At 45.6% G+C, this 25,938-nt stretch overlaps 1 protein-coding gene across 2 annotated transcripts in view; it reads right to left on the reverse strand.

Annotated features, from left to right (window-relative positions):
- The window catches only part of CHCHD3 (coiled-coil-helix-coiled-coil-helix domain containing 3), a 272,832-nt gene extending 247,333 nt beyond the window's left edge, over positions 1–25,499 (reverse strand). The window contains exons 1-2 of one of the 2 annotated variants that reach the window (XM_075599346.1): positions 25,337–25,499; positions 18,825–18,927 (exon numbers count right to left, since the gene is read on the reverse strand). In XM_075599346.1, the coding sequence (XP_075455461.1) occupies positions 18,825–18,927; positions 25,337–25,414 (181 nt within the window). In that variant the 5' untranslated portion in view covers positions 25,415–25,499. The remainder of the gene's footprint in view (positions 1–18,824; positions 18,928–25,336) is intronic. The other variant, XM_075599347.1, reaches the window with a different exon arrangement.
- Positions 25,500–25,938: the final 439 nt, after the last annotated feature.

The following is a 25,938-nucleotide window of genomic DNA, read 5'->3' on the forward strand; positions in this document are numbered from 1 at the left end:
CTGCTTGGCAAGTGCCGATCACACGTGGGCAAAATTTTTGCCCAGGGACCCAGTATTTTTAGCTACACCACTGAATACTACGCAGGTTTTTTATTAGTAAAACACATGGGATTGATGGGATGGGATGACGTGCTGCTATAAGAATAAAGTACTGTCATGTAAGACTAATGCAATATTATCCCGTTCTGCGGCTTTCATTCAGGAACTTTGATTCATTTTAGAGCAGAAACAAAACATCAGTGATTGTCACCTTGGTGTGTCACAGCACATTGGGAAACACCAATGTATAGCATAGAATAACATGAAGAATAGTAGTATGTCTGGTTTTCGTAGCACTGTGCAGTACATAGAAGTTTGCAGGCACAAGGAGTTGCTGAAGAGCTAACAATCTACTTTTGGTGCCTGAAGGAAAGGTACTTGACAAAGCTCACAGTGAAAACGTAGGGATCGGTCGAGGACACAGGTGCACGTTGCATAGCAAAGACTTTGGAGTTCAGCAGATCTGGATTTGAATGGAGCTGTTGGAGTGGCAGCCAGACACCTGCCACTCCATGCGAGTATTCACAGGACCATCATCAGACAGATCTGCCACTCCATGCGAGTATTCACAGGACCATCAGTCAGACACCTGCCACTCCATGCGAGTATTCACAGGACCATCATCAGACAGACATCTGCCACTCCATGCGAGTATTCACAGGACCATCATCAGTCAGACACCTGCCACTCCATGCGAGTATTCACAGGACCATCATCAGACAGACACCTGCCACTCCATGCGAGTATTCACAGGACCATCATCAGACAGATCTGCAACTCCATGCGAGTATTCACAGGACCATCATCAGACAGATCTGCAACTCCATGCGAGTATTCACAGGACCATCAGTCAGACATCTGCCACTCCATGCGAGTATTCACAGGACCATCATCAGTCAGACACCTGCCACTCCATGCGAGTATTCACAGGACCATCATCAGTCAGACACCTGCCACTCCATGCGAGTATTCACAGGACCATCATCAGTCAGACACCTGCCACTCCATGCGAGTATTCACAGGACCATCATCAGACAGACACCTTCCACTCCATGCGAGTATTCACAGGACCATCATCAGACAGATCTGCAACTCCATGCGAGTATTCACAGGACCATCATCAGACAGATCTGCAACTCCATGCGAGTATTCACAGGACCATCAGTCAGACAACTGCCACTCCATGCGAGTATTCACAGGACCATCATCAGTCAGACACCTGCCACTCCATGCGAGTATTCACAGGACCATCATCAGTCAGACACCTGCCACTCCATGCGAGTATTCACAGGACCACCATCAGTCAGACCCCTGCCACTCCATGCGAGTATTCACAGGACCATCATCAGTCAGACACCTGCCACTCCATGCGAGTATTCACAGGACCATCATCAGACAGATCTGCAACTCCATGCGAGTATTCACAGGACCATCATCAGACAGGCACCTGCCACTCCATGCGAGTATTCACAGGACCATCATCAGACAGATCTGCAACTCCATGCGAGTATTCACAGGACCATCATCAGTCAGACACCTGCCACTCCATGCGAGTATTCACAGGACCATCATCAGGCACCTGCCACTCCATGCGAGTATTCACAGGACCATCATCAGACAGACATCTGCCACTCCATGCGAGTATTCACAGGACCATCATCAGTCAGACACCTGCCACTCCATGCGAGTATTCACAGGACCATCATCAGACAGACACCTGCCACTCCATGCGAGTATTCACAGGACCATCATCAGACAGATCTGCAACTCCATGCGAGTATTCACAGGACCATCATCAGACAGATCTGCAACTCCATGCGAGTATTCACAGGACCATCAGTCAGACATCTGCCACTCCATGCGAGTATTCACAGGACCATCATCAGTCAGACACCTGCCACTCCATGCGAGTATTCACAGGACCATCATCAGTCAGACACCTGCAACTCCATGCGAGTATTCACAGGACCATCATCAGACAGATCTGCAACTCCATGCGAGTATTCACAGGACCATCAGTCAGACATCTGCCACTCCATGCGAGTATTCACAGGACCATCATCAGTCAGACACCTGCCACTCCATGCGAGTATTCACAGGACCATCATCAGTCAGACACCTGCCACTCCATGCGAGTATTCACAGGACCATCATCAGACAGACACCTTCCACTCCATGCGAGTATTCACAGGACCATCATCAGACAGAACTGCAACTCCATGCGAGTATTCACAGGACCATCATCAGACAGATCTGCAACTCCATGCGAGTATTCACAGGACCATCAGTCAGACAACTGCCACTCCATGCGAGTATTCACAGGACCATCATCAGTCAGACACCTGCCACTCCATGCGAGTATTCACAGGACCATCATCAGTCAGACACCTGCCACTCCATGCGAGTATTCACAGGACCATCATCAGTCAGACCCCTGCCACTCCATGCGAGTATTCACAGGACCATCATCAGTCAGACACCTGCCACTCCATGCGAGTATTCACAGGACCATCATCAGACAGATCTGCAACTCCATGCGAGTATTCACAGGACCATCATCAGACAGGCACCTGCCACTCCATGCGAGTATTCACAGGACCATCATCAGACAGATCTGCAACTCCATGCGAGTATTCACAGGACCATCATCAGTCAGACACCTGCCACTCCATGCGAGTATTCACAGGACCATCATCAGGCACCTGCCACTCCATGCGAGTATTCACAGGACCATCAGACAGACACCTGCCACTCCATGCGAGTATTCACAGGACCATCATCAGGCACCTGCCACTCCATGCGAGTATTCACAGGACCATCAGGCAGACCCCTGCCACTCCATGGGAGTATTCACAGGACTATCAGACAGACACCTGCCACTCCATGCAAGTATTCACAGGACCATCATCAGTCAGACATCTGCCACTCCATGCGAGTATTCACAGGACCATCATCAGTCAGACATCTGCCACTCCATGCGAGTATTCACAGGACCATCATCAGACAGACACCTGCCACTCCATGCGAGTATTCACAGGACCATCATCAGACACCTGCCACTCCATGCGAGTATTCACAGGACCATCATCAGACAGGCACCTGCCACTCCATGCGAGTATTCACAGGACCATCATCAGACAGACACCTGCCACTCCATGCGAGTATTCACAGGACCATCATCAGACAGACACCTGCCACTCCATGCGAGTATTCACAGGACCATCAGTCAGACACCTGCCACTCCATGCGAGTATTCACAGGACCATCATCAGACAGACACTTGCCACTCCATGCGAGTATTCACAGGGCCATCATCAGACACCTGCCACTCCAATGCGAGTATTCACAGGACCAGACAGACACCTGCACTTCATGCGAGTATTCACAGGACCATCATCAGTCAGACACCTGCCACTCCATGCGAGTATTCACAGGACCATCATCAGTCAGACACCTGCCACTCCATGCGAGTATTCACAGGACCATCATCAGACAGACACCTGCCACTCCATGCGAGTATTCACAGGGCCATCAGACAGACACCTGCCACTCCATGCGAGTATTCACAGGGCCATCATCAGACAGACACCTGCCACTCCATGCGAGTATTCACAGGACCAGCATCAGACAGACACCTGCCACTCCATGCGAGTATTCACAGGACCATCATCAGGCACCTGCCACTCCATGCGAGTATTCACAGGACCATCATCAGGCACCTGCCACTCCATGCGAGTATTCACAGGACCATCATCAGTCAGACACCTGCCACTCCATGCGAGTATTCACAGGGCCATCATCAGACACCTGCCACTCCATGCGAGTATTCATAGGGCCATCATCAGTCAGACACCTGCCACTCCATGCGAGTATTCAGAGGGCCATCATCAGACACCTGCCACTCCATGCGAGTATTCACAGGGCCATCATCAGACAGACACCTGCCACTCCATGCGAGTATTCACAGGACCATCAGTCAGACACCTGCCACTCCATGCGAGTATTCACAGGACCATCATCAGTCAGACACCTGCCACTCCATGCGAGTATTCACAGGACTATCATCAGACAGACACCTGCCACTCCATGCGAGTATTCACAGGACCATCATCAGACAGACACCTGCCACTCCATGCGAGTATTCACAGGACCATCATCAGATACCTGCCACTCCATGCGAGTATTCACAGGACCATCATCAGTCAGACACCTGCCACTCCATGCGAGTATTCACAGGACCATCATCAGTCAGACACCTGCCACTCCATGCGAGTATTCACAGGGCCATCATCAGACAGACACCTGCCACTCCATGCGAGTATTCACAGGGCCATCATCAGACAGACACCTGCCACTCCATGCGAGTATTCACAGGACCATCAGACAGACACCTGCCACTCCATGCGAGTATTCACAGGACCATCATCAGACAGACACCTGCCACTCCATGCGAGTATTCACAGGACCATCATCAGACAACCACCTGCCACTTCATGCGAGTATTCACAGGACCATCATCAGGCACCTGCCACTCCATGCGAGTATTCACAGGACCATCATCAGTCAGACACCTGCCACTCCATGCGAGTATTCACAGGACCATCATCAGTCAGACACCTGCCACTCCATGCGAGTATTCACAGGACCATCATCAGACAGACACCTGCCACTCCATGCGAGTATTCACAGGACCATCATCAGTCAGACACCTGCCACTCCATGCGAGTATTCACAGGACCATCATCAGACAGGCACCTGCCACTCCATGCGAGTATTCACAGGACCATCAGTCAGACACCTGCCACTCAATGCGAGTATTCACAGGACCATCATCAGACAGACACCTGCCACTCCATGCGAGTATTCACAGGACCATCATCAGACAGGCACCTGCCACTCCATGCGAGTATTCACAGGACCATCAGTCAGACACCTGCCACTCCATGCGAGTATTCACAGGACCAGACAGACACCTGCACTCCATGCGAGTATTCACAGGACCATCATCAGTCAGACACCTGCCACTCCATGCGAGTATTCACAGGACCATCATCAGTCAGACACCTGCCACTCCATGCGAGTATTCACAGGACCATCATCAGACAGACACCTGCCACTCCATGCGAGTATTCACAGGGCCATCAGACAGACACCTGCCACTCCATGCGAGTATTCACAGGGCCATCATCAGACAGACACCTGCCACTCCATGCGAGTATTCACAGGACCATCAGTCAGACACCTGCCACTCCATGCGAGTATTCACAGGACCATCATCAGACAGACACCTGCCACTCCATGCGAGTATTCACAGGGCCATCAGACAGACACCTGCCACTCCATGCGAGTATTCACAGGGCCATCATCAGACAGACACCTGCCACTCCATGCGAGTATTCACAGGACCATCATCAGACAGACACCTGCCACTCCATGCGAGTATTCACAGGACCATCATCAGGCACCTGCCACTCCATGCGAGTATTCACAGGACCATCATCAGACAGACACCTGCCACTCCATGCGAGTATTCACAGGACCATCATCAGGCACCTGCCACTCCATGCGAGTATTCACAGGACCATCATCAGTCAGACACCTGCCACTCCATGCGAGTATTCACAGGACCATCATCAGTCAGACACCTGCCACTCCATGCGAGTATTCACAGGACCATCATCAGTCAGACACCTGCCACTCCATGCGAGTATTCACAGGACCATCATCAGACAGACACCTGCCACTCCGTGCGAGTATTCACAGGACCATCATCAGTCAGACACCTGCCACTCCATGCGAGTATTCACAGGACCATCATCAGACAGACACCTGCCACTCCATGCGAGTATTCACAGGACCATCATCAGTCAGACACCTGCCACTCCATGCGAGTATTCACAGGACCATCATCAGTCAGACACCTGTCACTCCATGCGAGTATTCACAGGACCATCATCAGACAGACACCTGCCACTCCATGCGAGTATTCACAGGACCATCATCAGTCAGACACCTGCAACTCCATGCGAGTATTCACAGAACCATCAGACAGACACCTGCCACTCCATGCGAGTATTCACAGGACCATCATCAGACAGACACCCGGCACTCCATGCGAGTATTCACAGGACCATCATCAGACAGACACCTGCCACTCCATGCGAGTATTCACAGGACCATCATCAGTCAGACACCTGCCACTCCATGCGAGTATTCACAGGACCATCATCAGTCAGACACCTGCAACTCCATGCGAGTATTCACAGAACCATCAGACAGACACCTGCCACTCCATGCGAGTATTCACAGGACCATCATCAGACAGACAATCCTATCAGACGATAACAGAAAATAGCGCGGTATAATACAGTTCAAAACACTACAGTACAAAACACTACTTCCCATAATTATAGAACAGAAAACCAGGCACTTACCTTAAGCTCTAAATCAAAAATAGGAATTGAAATAAAATAAAATAAATATTGTTACCAACAAATAAGGTCTCTCTATGCAATGAAAGATGACCTAGGAGTCCCTTCTGCTTCAACCCCAAGGAGGGACCATCCAAGACCCTTAGTATATGATGAGAAATGGAAGACAGGGGGAGCAAGGGCCCTTGCTCCCAATGTCTTCTATTTCACTTCCCATAATTAGACAAGAAACGATAAAGAGGGGTGGACACCAACCTAGCTCCGAGACATATACTTATTCAGTACCAGATTTAGATTTCTACCTTTTACCTCTACCTTATGATACATAGATAACATTGATAATACAATATGATGCGATGGGGGAGGTACCGGTAGCGAAATATTATAGCTCAGACTTTATTTATCCATCGTTAAACCTCAATCATTAATCATTTATCCTCAATCGTTAAAATCTGTCCACATCCTCAATTGATTTCGCTAGAAAATAGGTCAATGGTTCTAGAGGAATTTTGAGACCAGAATTTTTGTATGATTGGGCAGTTCCACCAAATGTGGACCATATCTCCATCAGGCCACACCCCCTCCAGCATCGATCAGAGGATTCGGGGTGTATCTGTTTGAGCCTCTTTGGGGTAAGGTACCACTGGTAGATAATTTTATAAGTGGTCTCTTTAGTTACAGTACATATGGATGTTCTAGATGCGTTCTCCCAGATATCGCCTCAATCCTCACTATTAATTTCTAGGCCCTGGTCGTTGGCCCATTTGATCATGTACCCATTATCTGGAATGTTTGCCGCTTCAATCCCTGTGTATATTTTTGTTATTAGGCCTTTCTGATAGGTGCATTTATTGCACAGGGACTCAAAGTTGGACTGTTCTGGAAAGTCGAGTTGATAGTTTGTGCATAAAGTGTCTAATTTGAAGGTATTTTGAGATATTGTATTGTATGTCTTTATTTATATAGCGCCATTAATGTACATAGCGCTTCACAGTAGTAATACATGTGGTAATCAAATAAATAACAGATAATATAAACAGGTCATGGGAATAAGTGCATCAGACATAAAAGTAACATTAAGGAAAAGTAGTCCCTGCTCCGAGGAGCTTACAGTCTAATTGGTAGGTAGGGAGAACGTAGAGACAGTAGGAGGGAATTTTGATAAGTGTGTCTGCAGGGGGCCAAGCTATATGTATCATGTGTCCAGTATAATTCCACAGTGCTATTCATATGCTTCTTTAAGCAAGTGTGTCTTAAGGTGGGTCTTAAAGGTGGATAGAGAGGGTGCTAGTCGGGTATTGAGGGGAAGGGCATTCCAGAGGTGCGTGGCAGTAAGTGAGAAAGGTTTAAGGCGGGAGAGGGCTTTAGATACAAAGGGGGTAGAAAGAAGACATCCTTGAGAGGAACGCAAAAAGTCGGGATGGTGCATAGCGAGAAATTAGGGCTGAGATGTAAGGAGGGGCAGAAGAATGTAAAGCTTTAAAAATGAGGAGAATTGAGTGTGTGATACGGGATTTGATCGGAAGCCAGGAGAGGGATTTCAGGAGGGGAGACGCGGAGACAGATTTAGGAAAGAGTAGAGTGATTCTGGCAGCAGAGTTTAGATATAGCTGGGGAGTTAAGTTTAGTAGCGAGTTCTGGTAGCTCAGCAGTTTGCACTTATTGAAAAAGTCTCCTATCTTTGTTAGGTTATCATTATTAAATATATTGCAACAATGTGTCCCATCCTGGTGGGAAATCTGGGTTACCAAAGATAGCGGTGAGCTGGGATATACCCGACGAGAGTTTATATTTTATTTTAGCTTTGCTCCACATATTTAAAGTCAGCTTCATTGGCCCCAAGATCAGTGTTTTCTTACTAGGCCCCTTTTTCTCTTCTTTCCTGAGTTAGAGTGGTAGGGGGGAGTCGTTTGAGTACTGAGACTGTCTTCCCAACAGACTTGGTTTGGGCTGACATTCCACATCACGACTTGCCTTAGCTGAGCAGCCTGGTAGTAACATGCCAGGTCTGTCCCGGTCTTCCCCTATCTCTAGAGGCCAACAATACCGACCTAGCCACTCTGGCTCTCTTGCCTTGCCAGATTAAGACCTGTTCTGTAGGTCTTTTAGTTCTGCTTTTGGGATATGGGTCAGTAGTGTTTGGAAAAGATATAGTAACCTGGGTAATACATTCATCTTTTTGTAGGTAATTCTACCTATCCCAGATATTTGATAGTTGTTCCACTCTAGTAGGTCTTTTTTAATTTTATCAATTAGGTGGGGGTGGGGGGGGGGGGAGTAGTTGCATTGGTATAGTTTATCGTACCCTTTAGTGAGGTTAACCCCTAAGTACTTGATGTGGGAGACTCGCCATTTATATAATTTTTTTAATTGTAGGAGCTTAATTTCGTCATCTGGGAGAGAAATATTTAGGACCTCCAACTTGTCGTTACTGATCTTATAACCTGATAGTTCACCGAATTTTAACAATAATTTCTGTAGGTTTGGGAGTGAGACTAGAGGGTTGGCCAGGGTTAGGATAACATTGTCCGCAAATAATGAGAGGTTATCTTTTTTTTTTGTCCTATAACTATCCCTTGAATATCTGAGTTGAGTCTGATCTTACATGCTAGGGGTCAGGATGTCAATTTTTAAGGCCTTTAAAGTTGTTTCTTTTGAGTAAAATATTAAAATTGCTATTTTATGAGGAGTGAAATCCAAAGTAATTTTCAATTTCCATCGCTTATAGTGCGTGTGCTGCATGCATACATACACAAATACAGTAGGCACACCATTAACAAGCACTGACATGTAATGGCACGTGCATGCATCATAGCAATCAAATATACATTACCAAAAGCACGGTTCAGAATAAATGAAGGGTCAGTGAGAAAAGATCATGCAAATAGAAAAATCCAACATTTCGATCTCTTTACCAGGGCGGTTTATATACATGGACCGTACAGTATACATTAAATAGCCACTAATCCGGAATTGCAAACCCAACCTAAAGACCCCAAATCCAGGAAGCAATGCTGCGTTATATTGAGGGTGGATACCTATCAACCAAAAGGAGGTGTCCGTCCAATGTATCAGCCAGACATCCCCCCATAATATTTATATCAGCTAAAATATATCAATCCTAGTCCGATCACAAATCTTAAAGACGTTTTGCATATATCTTTTCGTAATAGACATACTCTTTTTGTATGCATTTCACCGCACACAGCCGGGACGCGGGACTCGCTGTTTTTTCTATTTCTGGTAGCATGGTTATAGACGCTACCGCGCATGTGCAATACCACACTGGTTGTTGAAGTCAGGCTGTTAGGAAACAGAGTACACGTGGCGTGGCTCCCTGGTTCCACGGGCTTTAGGTTGGATATGCACTTCTAGGTTAGTGGCTATTTAATGCAGCAAAACACCTTGCACCACATATCTCTGCAGCCAGGGAACTTATGTGCCTAACGAAATGGCAGCGTTTAAATGTCCAGGTCACACTGGCCAATAGGAAGCCGTGATGTCATCCTTTGCGGCTTCCTATTGGCCCGCGTGACCTAGACACCACAGAGATACCGGCACCACTACGGAGCCAATTATCTCTGGAAGCAGGGGGTTCAGGAGCTGAAGTTAAATGAGGGATCAGCTCCAAAGAACTCCTGCTTCAATCTTATAACCCCCAAAAAGTAGTGCATCATTTTGCTGCTTTAATGTATGCTGCAGTGTCCATCTCTATACACCGCCCTGATCAAGGAACTGAAACGTAGGATTTTTCTTTTTCACTTACCTGCGATGTGCTGCCTCTTCCTTTATTCTGAACCTTGCTTTGGGTAATGTGCGCGAGAGAGAGCGCGGTATAGATATACACATACAGACATCCTGTGGCATTGTTCCCCTACCTACATAGCACATCCTGTTATAACGCACAAGATGACAGCATTTAAATAGGACTCAGTGGTACAGAATATTACAACATACCCCACAATAAAACATGAGACTTCCAATGATGCACACATTATAAGGAGCTGAAACAAATGCAGCATCTCTGTGCTATACATTTTTTCTGTGTCAAACGCCAGCTCTAAGGCAAAAAAACAGCAGCTAACAATCTGTAGAAAATAAAAAAAAATAAAAAATGTTAAAATGGTGATATATGAATTTATATGCACTGTAAATAAACCAGTGTGTTTTATAAGTTACTCCTGAGTAAATACTATACCTAATTTTGTCTTGTAAATATAAAATATAGCCTAGAGTCAAAGCGCGATCCGCTTTAACAGCAGAGTCGGGCGCGATTCAGCGGAACGCGCTTTGATGACACCGGGGGAAAGTCCCATGTTGCCTTTGAGTTTATGTTAGGGCAGTTAGGTGGCCAACCAGTGACATATACACTGTTACTGTTCGGGATGCCCACCTCTACCAACAATCCCCTCATAAAAAGGAATTTGACATCTAAAAACATTGTGACCTTTATTTGTGTTTCCCATTGGCTGTTTTTTTTAGTGTGCTTCTGTATTCCTTGTTAATATTTTCTATGTTAGGGAAATAAAAGGTGTTGAACACTATTGTATTGCTCGTGTGTCTGTCATTTAAGCCCTTCAGTGCCGCAAAGCATACAGAGGCTGGTTAAAAATAGCCACCGTTCTTACGAACTATAAAGCGGTTTAATAACTCAGCCAGGATCACGGCCAGTTACGTTTTGAACTTATAACAAATATATGTATTGCATATCACAATGTTCATTAATGTGAATTCCCCGCTAAGGATTTCAGGGCTTAAGATACAATACTGTACATATGTTCAAATTATGAAACAAGCACGTAACATGGCAACAAGAGTAGTCACATGGGAGTCCCTTCTCACGTGATGGCATTACCAGGTGGGTAACTATACTTGCACCTTAAAATGCAGACTGTGTTTTCCTCTTGAGTAAGTTTGTATTGGGTTCCTGTATGTGTTGTACAACAGGGGGATTGAGGTAAACATCCCTGAGCGATTGTGTCGTTTCAAATGTAATTAAACAGTAAAAGCCGTATGCCCTGGGAACAATTAACACAGAATACTTTAGTGATGCTTTGTTATCTTCGGTAGCTTAACTTTAGTAGTTTGGGAAAACGAGGTCTGTGAGCGTCTGTGTGTCTCACCAGTTGCCAGTCTGCATTTCCCTCACACGCGGTGCAAATAAAAGGCCATTCCTCTATGAGGCAGGCCATAGAGCGTGCGACGGCACTCGCTATTTTTGGAGGAGATAAATCATTTTGATTTGGTCGCGTGACGGCCAGGTCACGTGCGCGGTTCAGCCAATGAGGGTGATGTCACGGGCACGCCTCCCCGTCGCTCCTCCCCCTACAAAAGGCCACAGATCGCTTCTGGTGCAGGCGCACAACACCACGCGCGCCAACTATATCCGCAGCCTAATAACTTTGTAAGAAGAGCAAAGTTTCTGATATAACTAGATAGTCTCAGAATTAAAAGTATGACGTACACCAGGAGTGCTCAAGGTCAGGGGTTCAGGATGTCCCTGCTTCAGCACAGGTGGCTCAATCGTGGCACAGTTCTCAACTGAGCCACCGATTGAGCCACCTGTGCTGAAACTTGGATATCCTAAAAACCTGACCTGTTGGGAGGGTGGCAGGTCTTGAGGACTGGAGTGGAGCACCACAGATGTACACAAGTATTGTCTGTATCACACTATATATTAAATGATACACGCATCCGGAAACCAACTTAAAATAACTCAATTTTCCAAAACCCTACGTTCACTATTCCTGGAACAAGTCCCAAATGATTAGGCAGAGGTCAGGGGGGATAACTGCAGATTTAATTGCTTAGGCAGAGTCCCTCTAGCATATAATGCAATAGGGCTTTTCTACCACTTTATTTTCATTTATCTTACTTTTGGTGGTGTAATTTCCCCCTGCTACTTACCTGGTCAGGAAGATTGCAATCAGAGTTCTGAGTCCCATCTCCTATTTGCATTTCTTTAAGCACAGAGGTAGGTCCATATTTACTAAGTAGTGCTCTTCCAGAGAACCCGCTAGAGCCCATTTGAGTGAATGGGCCATAAAGACGTCCTCCAGCGCTGGAAGACGTCTTAATATATATGGCCCTAGAGCTTCAGGCAAGAAGAGAAGTGGGGGCACTGGGGAACATCCTTATAATTTGATTACTACATATAGCGTATCTTTACATTTAAGCAAGCAGTAAGTCAGAGGAATGTTTTGTAGAATTGATTTCCTAAAAATTTTAGAACTTTTTTTCCAAAAAAAAATTGAGTTTGCCCCTGGGTAATTTTTCTGGGAATATTTCGAACATGATGAGAGATGAAAGTCAAAAAACAAATGTCAATAAGCTGGAAACATGGCCAAAAACGCAAAGGGCACATTTTCATAAACTCTGTGAATAAGGCAGTACAGAAGGAGATCAAAATAATTACACATTCAGCAAGCAAAGTGCAGATGCCTCGGAGATGTTTTGAGTGGTTGCCTTCTGTGTAACTAAAAGAACATATTGGGAATAAAAAGCTATGGAAAGCATTAAAGTGCACGTCTGATGTGAGAGTTCCTGAAGGATGGAGCAGCTGCGGGTATTCAACAATAAGAAATCCCTTCCCCATAACAATGGAAAACTATGCCAAGTATTGGCTCAAAGGTCCTCCAAGCGACCGGTCACATGTGGAAAGTGCGAGTTTTGAAAGCCAAATACGGCTGTTTCTACATAAAGTGAAAGGAAGCTTTGATGAACTTTTTTAAGCAAATTGCCTCTCTCTTTCTGAACTGAAACTTTGCTAATCTGCAGTGCGACTCTTCAAAGCTCAAATGTATCCAAACATGGCCTCTCTTCCATTTAGGCAGCTCTTTGTATCCAACTTTTCTTCTTTCTGGCTATTTTGACCAAACTGTATAACTGTATCGTTTTCATGGCGGGTGTACAGAATTTCAGATCGTGAGATCTGCAGCGAATTACAAGCAAAATGCCCAGGACATCGTTGAAAACGAGAGGTAACACTCAATGTATTACTTCCGGGTATAACATTTTATAAAATAAACAATGTACACTTGTATTTCCTGTATCTCACTATAAATTAAATCAGGGGCGCTCAGCTACAGTCCTCAAGCCCCCCAACTGAGTTGAGCACCCCTGTATTAAATGATACACGCTTCAAAAACAAACTTATAACAACTCAATTTCCCAAGGGTGATGATACTGTTATTAGATACAGACTAGCAGACATCATGCCCTTACAACGTAGCATGTCATGACACACGTTTCATTCAAAGTCTTTATCGACACGAAGAAATGGGCTAAAGATTTTACATTTTCATCCCAGGAAAACGAGAGAGGCGACAACCGCTAAACTAAATGTTGCAATATTCACAAAAGGAAGGTTTTGCTCATTTTCTTTTTTTTATGTGCAAACCCCCACATTGGGTTTGGAGATTGGGCCGGCATATATAAATTAGAAGCACGACTATGGCTGTGTCTTATTATAGAGAAAGATTTATAATATATGGGGCAGTTTTCACAAAATAATTGTGCAGTCCTGACCAAGATACGTCAACCATGTTTGAGCCAAAAAGGTTGACACGTAAGTTCGCAGTGGTGATATGACTGTTGATCTGTACTGGGATTTAGGGGTTTGTGCCACCAAATACCCTTTTACAGTCCTCCGCCGAAAGTTTGTTTTGGTTATTGGAGTGCGATGCTATCTATATAAAGTTCAGGAATGTTTCCCATCAAAAAATAATACAAGTGTGTGGCTGTATTACACCCCAGGGGACATCGCCAAACTTGTCCACAGCACTAAAACTGCAGGCAGACTCAGGAAGTGTATCCACACCACATAACTCACATATAGGCATTGCATTATGCTGGACAGAAAACAGCGCAAAACCTGTCCAACATGCAATTTATGTGCGTTCAATGTAATATGGTGAATAATGCAGCTTGTATTGTTGTATGAGCAAGTGGTGCAGTCTGAAATAAATCAAAACATGTCAAGGCACAACCCCTTCGTGTATGTGTGTGTGTACACCTTCGCTGAAGAAAAAATAAAACTGGGGATGTAATCAATCACACAATAGCCCCTCTCTATGCTACATATGTATAACATTATTTGATAATTTAGTATTTTTGCGATACCTTGGTATCCCGCTGGATTTAGAATGGTAAAGAACCTTCCTACGATCGACCATTAAAGATGGGAGACAGATGTCTTTGCTTTATATAAATAACCTGAGTGTTTTTAGATATGTTAACCCCTTTGCTGCTAGGCACATTACCAGGTGAAAGCAAAAGATGGATATTAAATATGACAAGTCGAAACTTAGGGAGGGTTTGTTTTTAGTTACTCACTTCCATGGGTGTGTAGAGTAGGACTATGTACATGGAAGATGCCCTCTCCTTTCCTTCGATAGGTCCAGACAGACACACACACACAGACAGACACACATTCCCTAGGATTTAAATACTGTGTCCAAGATGACAAACATCAAGCATTTACATTTCTATGTTTAGAAAGAACCCATGTTTTTTAGGCAGCCATTCATCTTGTTTCCTCAAGAGACCTTTCATGGTCATTTAAACCATTTGAGACAGCTTTGTAATTTAATTATATCACCACTAATCCCTTTATATTCACTACCACGGGGGCACTGATAAGTTTGAAGCTATCTTTTGTATGCTTTTTTGTTTGTTTGTTTAGTAGCCTTATGTACGGGATGGAAAAACCGTGACTGTTATAGAACTACCTTTTTCAAGGTCATTTTTTCCAAAAGAAAAAAAAACATTTGCACAGTAATTTCCAAGTAAATAATATGAATGCATGCAGAATCAGTACATCACAGCTACTTACCAAATGGCTTTTCTGTGTGTGCAATAAATTAGACCTTTAAAACAGTGGTGTAATATCATTGCATCTCTCAGAGCGTTGTTGCGTCCCCCCCAAGGGGGTTTCAAACCAATATCTAATTTCAAACCATGTTCAAATCAAATTACATTTCATGGTTATTCTCTACCAATTCCCTTTAACATTTACAATCAAATTTATTTATTTTTAGAGCACCAACTACCCAAGGGTTTCCCAGCACCAATTAATCTGGTGAGCAAGAGAGGCTAGTGCCCAAATGCTCACAGAAGAGGTGTTCTTAAGTGATTTATTGAAAGCTTGGTAGGTTGGAGCTTCCTGGATGTGGACAGGAAGATTCTTTACAGGCGCTATTAAGCGAGACCCCCAGTGTCTCTGGACATCTAAAGTCTTAACCATGAAAACACATAAGTAGCGATCACATTGTCTCCGCCGTCAGGGGGCTGTCTACAACATACCGGGAGTACCTCGAGGAAACCTACAGCCCTTTATACTAAAAATATGAAAAGAATCACATTACCTGATGTTAATAAACAGGCACTTACATTTTTAATTCTTAAAAATCCTAAGTGCTGAACCGTCGCTGTTACTTGCCAACCAAACACTGAGCCTGCATCATGTAAGCGTGTGTGTGTTTCACCAGATTTCATGCAAATACAGAAAAGATGGGAGCAACATATTTTGGGATATTATTTCAGCTTCTTCTTTGCCTGACTGTAGTACTACCCCCAAGCTGCATCTTTCACTGCATTTTTCCAACTTTCTATAAATTAGCACAATTCATTTAAAATATTTGACTGGGTGCTAGCATATTACAGAGCAGCCAGTATAGGGCAATTTACACTATGGCATGTAACAGAGGAAAAAGCAAGATGGGTAGAGATGGAGGCCGAAGAGCTAAAAGCTCAGAAAATCAAGTCCCTGTTGTGGATCAGAGCTTAAGACAAACTATTCATTGTGAAGATGCGCCCAGTGTGTAGAAAAGCCATCTGTTTTAATGTGTCTCACGTTCTAATTAAGCAGGCTGAACTTAACTGTCAAGTGACGTCTTAGGCCCATATAACCCCAGAAATAGCAGCCCTAGCTATCTGCAGCCCAATGTAAGTAGCAAGCAAACTGGAGTTTAAAAGGTAATTAAGTTAACAAGTGGACAACACCTACTGGCCCTGATTCCTGAATTTGATCTACGCTGGAAAGGAGGATATCATCTATCCCAGATTGCACATCTCAGCACTTAACTATTGCTGTGATGCCGCCTATACTATTTATATTTGCTATGGCCGCACTTTTCAAATTATGCACTTCTTTTTACCAGCCTCATGTCTTCAACACTATTCATTTACATCCATCTCTCATTTCTTCACCACTTCTCAGTTCACATGAACTACTTTCTTACCTGCGCCCTCTGTCACCCCACAGCTATACCCCCTGCACTAAAACACACGCCTACAAATCAACCTCACACATTCTCCTTCTATCCATGCTTCTCCTCCTTGCTTCTGGGGATACACACACACACACGGGAGGAGGAGCTGGGAGAAGAATGGGAGAATTAGGGGGATCTATAAGGAAGCACATTAAGCTTCCTCTGAGCACATAAAGGAAAGCAGCTATATGTAACTTTTTTCATTGGTACTACAGTATACACCAGAAAGACTAAATAAAATATACCCACACCCTCCCCACTGTGCTTCAGAGGATGCAGAGATATAGGATCTACAGTATGCTGCATACCTGGTGGGAATGTAAGGAAATAAAAAGCCTATGGACTCAAATCTATAGTATTATAAGCAAAATGCCAAGACTGCACCTTACACTGGATCCCTGGGCAGCATTATTATACACACACCTATCCCAGGAATATCCAAATCCCAAGCTAAACTCATCACACGTGAACTAAATGTAGAATAGCAGCCAGCTAGAAACAGTCGCCCCAGAACTCCCCTCAAAATTACATAGAATGTGGGAAATTCTGCAAATGACGACATTTTAACATGATACAATGTATACAGTTACTGCAGCTTGGGAACCACGGGGTAACCTATACCCACAATCCCAAGCGATAATAGATGTTCTGACAATCTATATGCAAAAAACTGTAACACACCACTATGTACTAAATAAGATGGATGTAACGGTTCCCCGAATCCCTGTCACCCCTTCCCCAACACCCCCCCGGTTTTCCTTTCCGTACCCCCTCGCCTAAGACTTTTGTGGTCAATAAAAAAAAAAAATAGTGGAAAAATATATATATTTCACTGGGAAAGATCTAATCAAATGTACAATCTATTTTAACCCAGTCACAGCTAAGGCAGTTGACCTGTGCATGGCCAAGGGAATATTAAGATGTTTGCAATTATATTTTTAAACAATGATTAGCGTTTCAGCTTTGTGGTAAATCCCAGTAACACGGTTTATCTGAACATGTTTCACTTTAATTGGGTGTTGGTGCCAAATGCATAATTAGGTCATGTGACTTCAGCAATCTCATTAACATTCAAAAAAAAAAAAATATTAGGATTGTTTTTATTTTTTGCACATCAATATGTAATATTGCTAAATTTTGTCTGAATGGGCCATGTTACTCACCATGTAACCTCGTCATTTTGTCCACTTTAAGACAATATAACATCCGATGCAACTTCTTTTTATGTAGTTAATGCATTTTATATGAGAAAGAGTGGTGGGTCCCAGAGTCGCATTACACAGATTGCTGCACTGTTAGCGTCTCGTAATTACAGTAATTAAACAATCATGCGCCCAGACACCATCTATTTTCTGAAAGAAGACAACCAAAAAGGTATCCCTGTGATGGGTCACTTTAAACAGCGATATCAAACGCCGACAATAAAACTCGCCTCTGTGTGATAGATAAAATAAAAAAAATGGTTAGACTTCTGCACCAGTGCAATGTGCACCCTTGCCAGCAGTATTACCATTGCAATATACAGCCTCACAATGCAACACCGTTTTTCCTTCAGATCAAATGAAAATGCTCACATATTCTGTTACAGATATGCAAAAATGGCAACACTTTGTTTTCAAGCATGTGTTGGGTTACAACAGCAAATCAGAATATATCTCGATGACATGACATTAACAAACCAATTTAGGAGATCCTTGTGCTACCCTCATTAGTGCATTTTTGTATGTTCTTATATTCCTTAATTTTTTTTTTTAACTAACAGCAGGGGTTCTCAACTCCAGTTCTCAAGACCCCCGCAGCAGGCCAGGATTTCAGGATATCCCTGCAATCAGCACAGGTGACTCAATCGGTGGCTCCATTCGAAGAGCCTGCTTCCGCACTGGTGGCTCATCGAACTGAGCCACCTGTGCCGAAGATGGGATATCCCTAATACGTGAACTGTTGGAGGGTCGTAAGGACTGAAGCGGAGAACCCCCGGAGTTACAGCAAATGACTGAACATAGTATTCATTTGGCAAACCTACGACTGGCAGTGACCAACTAAGGTGGCAGGTCCTTAATGTAATGAGGCAGAGCAAGAATACCTGCATAACTAGCTGATACAGACTCGTTGGTGGAGGGTTTCGGCTGCGGTCTGGGAGCTGGGACAGACGGCTCTCTCATACGGCCGATTAGATTATCAGACAGCTGTAAAAAAATATATATATATTAAAATCACAACGTCGTAACAATAAATATAAAAGTACATATTTAGATAGAGATCAAATATAAAAAGCAAAAATTCCATGTAGCGTGTTTCAAAATGACGTGTGTAATGAAAAAAGCATACTAGGCTTTGTGTGAAAGAATAAATAAAACATTATATAAATAAAGAGAAATGTTACTACACTTCCAGCTAAAATATCTGCATGTTTAATTTAAGCAGGAGCAAGAATACATAGAATCAAAGATGTATAACATTGTGTGGTAATTACATCAAATAGCATATACAACATTATTTGTGGTTTATGGCAGCAACTGTAACAAATAAATATATGGTTACATTATAATCATAGTTTGCAAAATACCTGGAACTCCGTTATAGATCAATCAACTAGTGAGAAAAGTCTCTGCTCTTTACTGAGGTGGGAAAACAGCAGAGAATACATACTGTAGTAACCACTCGTCAGTGGTTTGAGGGATAATGTAAGGACATGCACAGTAGGGCCCCTAACCCATCAACTTCATCTCCATTAATATGTTAAGAATAAGCATGCTATACCCTTGGTCTATTTATCTAAATCAGAATGGACTGTGTTGATCGGTAGGTCCGGCTATGAGAATTAGTCAATCTTTTCATATGACTTTCTCCAGCAGTCACCAATTAAGTATTGCATTCATCACACTTCTATAGCAATGGATCCACTGCATAAAACACTCGGAACGCCTCCATGCTTGCAACTGATATGTACACACAGTCAACACTGCAGAAAAGTAGTTTCACATACCCAGTTATTATACGGAGGTACATTTCAGAAGGTGACCTTTATGAATTCTCCTTCACTCAATTATACAGTAGAGTCTCAGTTATCCAACCTAAAGGGGACCGACACCGTGACAGATAACCGAAAATGTCGGATAATACGGAAAATATTATCCAATATCTGCTGCTGCCCCCTCCCCCCCTCCTTTTCTCACTTACTAGGCTTAACGGCGGAAGAGGACAACCACCATGTCAGCGGAGCAGGGTAGCAGAGGCGTCACACGGTGGCAGCAGCAGGAGAACAGCGTTGGCACCATGTGAGCAGCACAGGACGACAGCCGGGGAGGAGCGCACCCCAGCGGTCCGACCCGGAAATCAAGTTAACTTCCGGGTCGGAGAGCTGGGGTGCGCTCCTCCTTGGCCGTCCTCCTGTGCTGCTCACACGGTGCCAATGCTTTTCCCCTACCGCCGCACGCCGTGTAAAGCCTCTGCTACCCTGCTACGTTGGTCCACGGTCATCCTCTTCTTCCGCCGCAGGTAAGCAATACTACAGTCCCCCCTTTTTCTTCGTATTTCTATATGTAAAGCATGTGACAATGTATAATTCTACACTCAACTACGCTGGCAATTGTTTGGTGCTCCTGTTATGTGTATCTGTACAAATTCTGATTGTGTGCCTAACGAAATGGCTGCCTTCTGACTATGCTGCAGTTAGAAAAATGCTGCAGCTGATTTGTAACATTGTATTACGAAGTGTAAAAAATTATTGTTACTGCTTCTACAGTAATAGACAGTCTGCTGTTTCAAACACAGCAACAGATTTGTTTGTGATACTTTGTTGCTAAAGAGCAGCACTCAAAAAAGCGGTGTGTCAGAGCCCGTTTCCAAAGAGGAAGTGGATAAGACTTTCTAAATGGTTGCTGTATCATCCTTTGGTTGTTAAGTACATTTCAAAAAATATTACTGTATTAATGGCATTAGGCGTTAAAAAAATCGCAGACAGTATTATTTAATACAGAACTGATTCATTTAAAAAAAAATAAGACAGGATTTTTCAATTTTCCTACTTTAAACAATATGAAGATTTTTGATAATCATGGGGATCTCTCTGGTTGCACCTTACAACTCAATGCAAATCCAAAAAGGACATTATTTAAGCGAAAAAGCTTATTGATGTCAATGCACGTTTCTGTGCGGTGGCGCCCAGATCATCGCAGTTAATGAATAACCCTTCCCCTATAGATACTCTTGGTATATAAATATCATAAAATGCAGATGATTTTTCTCAGTAAAGAGAACACACACATATTTAATAATGATAGGGGGCAATACAGAAAGAGAATTTGAACACTCTTGTGTTATACAAAAGGTGCCCTAAAAAAATAAAAGGAAGGCATAGAAGGACCAGGGTCTGAGGATTTACAGCAGATAGGAAAATGGGCCGAGTCTTTCTTCTGCGTCCAATGCTAGGTTTCTATTTCCTATAAACACAGAGCTGAAACAGGGGGTCCCACGAGAGCTGAATTGTGGCAATCCAAAACAACAAGAACCCCTCCCCCCCGCCCACCCACTTCCTGAGAGAATTAAATTCAGTTAAAATAATTTTTGTTTGGGAGAAACCTATTTTCCGTATGAGGGAAGGGGAACATCATTATAAAATACATCACCTTTATTTACCAGAGGATGGGTGGTTAATTCTCCTATAAAGTTATAACACTGTATTTAAAAAGGTCAAATAAAAGATTGCACACCTATCGGAAGAAAAAGACATTTGCGGATCTAAAAACATATGCGCAATATCATTTTAAAAAATGGTCTATGCGAGTGCAATTAAAAAAATAAAAATACAAGGCATCACAGCGAGAATTGTTTTGAAACTAGCTTTTCCCCACCATGGAGATGACTATTTGAAGTTACAATGGAGAACAATGAACCCCGTTGGTTGCACTGTTGCTGTGAATGTATCCAGCTGTGAAGGAGTTAAAATAGTGCTCTCAGAGTCCGTTTCTCCTAAAATCTGCACTATCTGCGGTAATAATAAGACAAGCGCCAATCTTTCCTCAAGAGGACTTGAAGCCTTGGCCACAAAATACATTCATCCATCAAAATGTCACGATTTTACAGGACAAGCACAAGTTCCTTGTGGCTGACTAATTTGGGGGCACGATGTTGGTACCTCTCCATGTATAGTGTGTGCTGAACCAAGACAAGTCTATACCCAGTCACTACTCATTTTCAGAAGGTCACTGAGAAACTCTTACTGTGACTACATTTACAGTACATGTGTACTGTATTGGACTCAAGTAACTTTTCTAAAGACTGAAGCAATATGCATAGTTTTCAATGAAGTAATCCAATATGTATTGCTTCAAGAAAGTGTAAAATGGAATATGGTTCAAATCATTCACATTTTGAGGGTTTAACACCCAGGGCGGGGAGTGTTCAGTTTTTGCAATATTTCATCTAAAAAAATCTAAAACTACTGCAATATGATGTGAAAGTAATTTCTTCTGCAAAACAAGTTAGAAAAGGTTTCTGTAGTCTCAGGAACGGCAGCACATTTTCATTACAAGTTGTATTGTATGTCTTTATTTATATAAATAAGTTTGTAGGGGAGTTCTAGCTTGCACAGATATTGTGCATTGATCATTAACCCTTTGAGTGTCGTAGGGGCCATGTTTCATGTGTAGTCAGCACTGAGAGGTTTAAATACTTTTTTTGGATAGTAATCTTTATTGAAATGAATCATGTGTAGCTTTTATGCCAACTGAGGGGCCTTGGGTGCATTGCAGGTTACTCACGCAGCTAATAAAGTTTTTATGACTACAAATAACGGGTAACAATAATCACTGTAAATATAGCCTCCTTTAACCACCGTCAGTGTGGACGGGTCATGCAATGCATTGCACCCACATGCCGCTGCTGAAGTAAAGGCAGACAGAAAGCTCTCTAAGGGAGCGATTGAGCAAGGTCAGTTGCAGGATAAGATACCACTAACCTGGTGTTAGCTGCCATACAACTAAATTGTCGTTAATACCAGATTGAATGCATTAACCCGCAACCGACCTTGGCGAAACCCCCCCATATAGAGAGCTTGTAGTCAGCCTTCACTTCAGCACAAGCAGCTGCGCATGTGGGAGCAATGCGTTGCATGACCCGTCAACACCGACGGTGGTTAAAATATTGACTTACAGCAGACCTGTTTTAATTGAAATCCCTTAATGAGGGTTAACCCCTATCAACATTAGACTAACAATGAGCAATATATTGCAGGCCCTTTCCACCAGCAAAAGAGCTAAATATTTACATTGCAAAAAGGTTCAATAGGGGATATTCAAACTGTGCATGATCACTGGCTACTTCGAGTTAATAATCATGTAAAGGATTAAGAGATAGAGAGATATACACATACAGTATTACACAGCATGCAATGCATTGCAGGCCTCTGTGGCAGCAAACGTACACCACGCAATGAATTGCTCTGTGTGTCATACAGGCTGTGTATGGGGTGAGTCCCGAGTCAGTGCCCAGGCCCTGAGGATGGGGGTGAGTCCCGAGTCAGTGCCCGGGCCCTGAGGATGGGGGTGAGTCCCTGTGTCAGTGCCCGGGCCCTGAGGATGGGGGTGAGTCCCTATGCCAGTGCCCGGGCCCTGAGGATGGGGGTGAGTCCCTGTGTCAGTGCCCGGGCCCTGAGGATGGGGGTGAGTCCCTGTGTCAGTGCCCGGGCCCTGAGGAAGGGGGTGAGTCCCTGTGTCAGTGCCCGGGCCCTGAGGATGGGGGTGAGTCCCTATGCCAGTGCCCGGGCCCTGAGGATGGGGGTGAGTCCCTGTGTCAGTGCCCGGGCCCTGAGGATGGGGGTGAGTCCCTGTGTCAGTGCCCGGGCCCTGAGGATGGGGGTGAGTCCCTGTGTCAGTGCCCGGGCCCTGAGGATGGGGGTGAGTCCCTGTGTCAGTGCCCGGGCCCTGAGGATGGGGGTGAGTCCCTGTGTCAGTGCCCGGGCCCTGAGGATGGGGGTGAGTCCCTGTGTCAGTGCCCGGGCCCTGAGGATGGGGGTGAGTCCCTGTGCCAGTGCCCGGGCCCTGAGGATGGGGGTGAGTCCCTGTGTCAGTGCCCGGGCCCTGAGGATGGGGGTGAGTCCCTGTGTCAGTGCCCAGGCCCTGAGGATGGGGGTGAGTCCCTGTGTCAGTGCCCGGGCCCTGAGGATGGGGGTGAGTCCCTGTGTCAGTGCCCGGGCCCTGAGGATGGGGGTGAGTCCCTGTGTCAGTGCCCGGGCCCTGAGGATGGGGGTGAGGATGGGGGTGAGTCCCTGTGTCAGTGCCCAGGCCCTGAGGAAGGGGGTGAGTCCCTGTGTCAGTGCCCGGGCCCTGAGGATGGGGGTGAGTCCCTGTATCAGTGCCCGGGCCCTGAGGATGGGGGTGAGTCCCTGTGTCAGTGCCCGGGCCCTGAGGATGGGGGTGAGTCCCTGTGTCAGTGCCCGGGCCCTGAGGATGGGGGTGAGTCCCTGTGCCAGTGCCCGGGCCCTGAGGATGGGGGTGAGTCCCTGTGCCAGTGCCCGGGCCCTGAGGATGGGGGTGAGTCCCTGTGTCAGTGCCCGGGCCCTGAGGAAGGGGGTGAGTCCCTGTGTCAGTGCCCAGGCCCTGAGGATGGGGGTGAGTCCCTGTGCCAGTGCCCGGGCCCTGAGGATGGGGGTGGGTCCCTGTGCCAGTGCATAAGGGGGGATGGGGGTGAGTCCCTGTGCCAGGGTATGGTGGGATGGGGGGTGAGTCCCTGTGTATGGGTGTATGGGGGGTGAGTCCCTGTGCCTGGATATGGGGGGATGGGGGGTGAGTCCTTGTGCCTGGGTATAGGGGTATGGGGGGTGAGTCCCTGTGCCTGGGGGTATAGAGGGTGAGTCCCTGTGCCTGTGTATGGGGGTATGGGGGAGTGAGTCCCTGTGCCTGGCTATGGGGGGATGGAGGATGTGTCCCTGTGCCTGGGGGGAAGGAGGGCGAGTCCCTGTGCCTGGATATGGGGGGGGTGGAAGGAGGGTGAGTCCCTGTGACTGGGTATGGGGGTGAGTCCCTGTGCCTGTGGATGGGGGTGAGTCCCTGTGCCAGTGCCTGAATATATGGGGGTTAAGTCCCTGTGTCAGTGCCTATGTATGGGGGGCAAGTCCCTGCGCTAGTGCCTGGGTATGGGGGTGAGTCCCAGTGTCTGGATATGGGGGGGGGGGGGGGTGAGTCCCTGTGCCTGGGTATGGGGGGTGAGTCCCTGTGCCTGGGGGGTTGGGTGTGAGTCCCCGTGTCAATGTCTGTGCATGGGGGTGAGTCCCTGTGCCTGGGTATGGGGGGGGGTGTCCCTGTGCCAGTGCCTGGGTGTGGGGGGGGGGGGGTGGAGAGTGAATCCCTGAAGATGGGGGTACGGCCCTGTGCCTGGGAGGATGGAGGGTGAGTCCCTAGGGATGAGGGGGGGGTGAGTCCGTGTGTGTGTGTGTGTGTGTGTGTGTGTGTGTGTGTGTGTGTGTGTGTGTGTGTGTGTGTGTGTGTGTGTGTGTGTGTGTGTGTGTGTGTGTGTGTGTGTGTGTGTGTGTGTGTGTGTGTGTGTGTGTGTGTATATATCTCTCTCTATCGGGCCCTGTGCGGCCGCCTCACTCACCCTGATCCCCTTCACCACTGTGATATTATCGTTCTCATCCGCCTCAAACGAGACGGTACGGCTACCGCTGCTCCCCATGTCCCGGGACCTTCTCTCTGTGCCTGACAGGCCGCGGGTCACAGCAAGGAGACACCGGCACCAGCCCGCCAACTACAACGAAGCTCATTGGCTGCGAGCGGACCGAACCCGCCCCTCTTGGATGATGCGCGCTGCCTATTGGTTCTCGGTTGCCGTAACAACGCATGGGGAAAGTTTCTTTGGGACGCATGGGGAAAAGTTATCACTGTATCACTGGCACTATGTCACTGTCACTATATCACTGTGTCACTGTCACTATATAACTGTATCACTGGCACTATATCACTGTGTCACTGGCACTATATCACTGTGTCACTATATCACTGTGTAACTGTATCACTGTGTCACTATATCACTGTGTCACTGGCACTATATCACTGTGTCACTATATCACTGTGTCACTGTATAACTGTATCACTGTGTCACTATATCACTGTGTCACTATATCACTGTGTCACTGGCACTATATCACTGTGTCACTATATCACTGTGTCACTGTCACTATATAACTGTATCACTGGCAC

This window comes from Ascaphus truei, chromosome 5 (genome assembly GCF_040206685.1).
Source record: "Ascaphus truei isolate aAscTru1 chromosome 5, aAscTru1.hap1, whole genome shotgun sequence".
NCBI classification, from domain to species: Eukaryota; Metazoa; Chordata; class Amphibia; order Anura; family Ascaphidae; genus Ascaphus; species Ascaphus truei.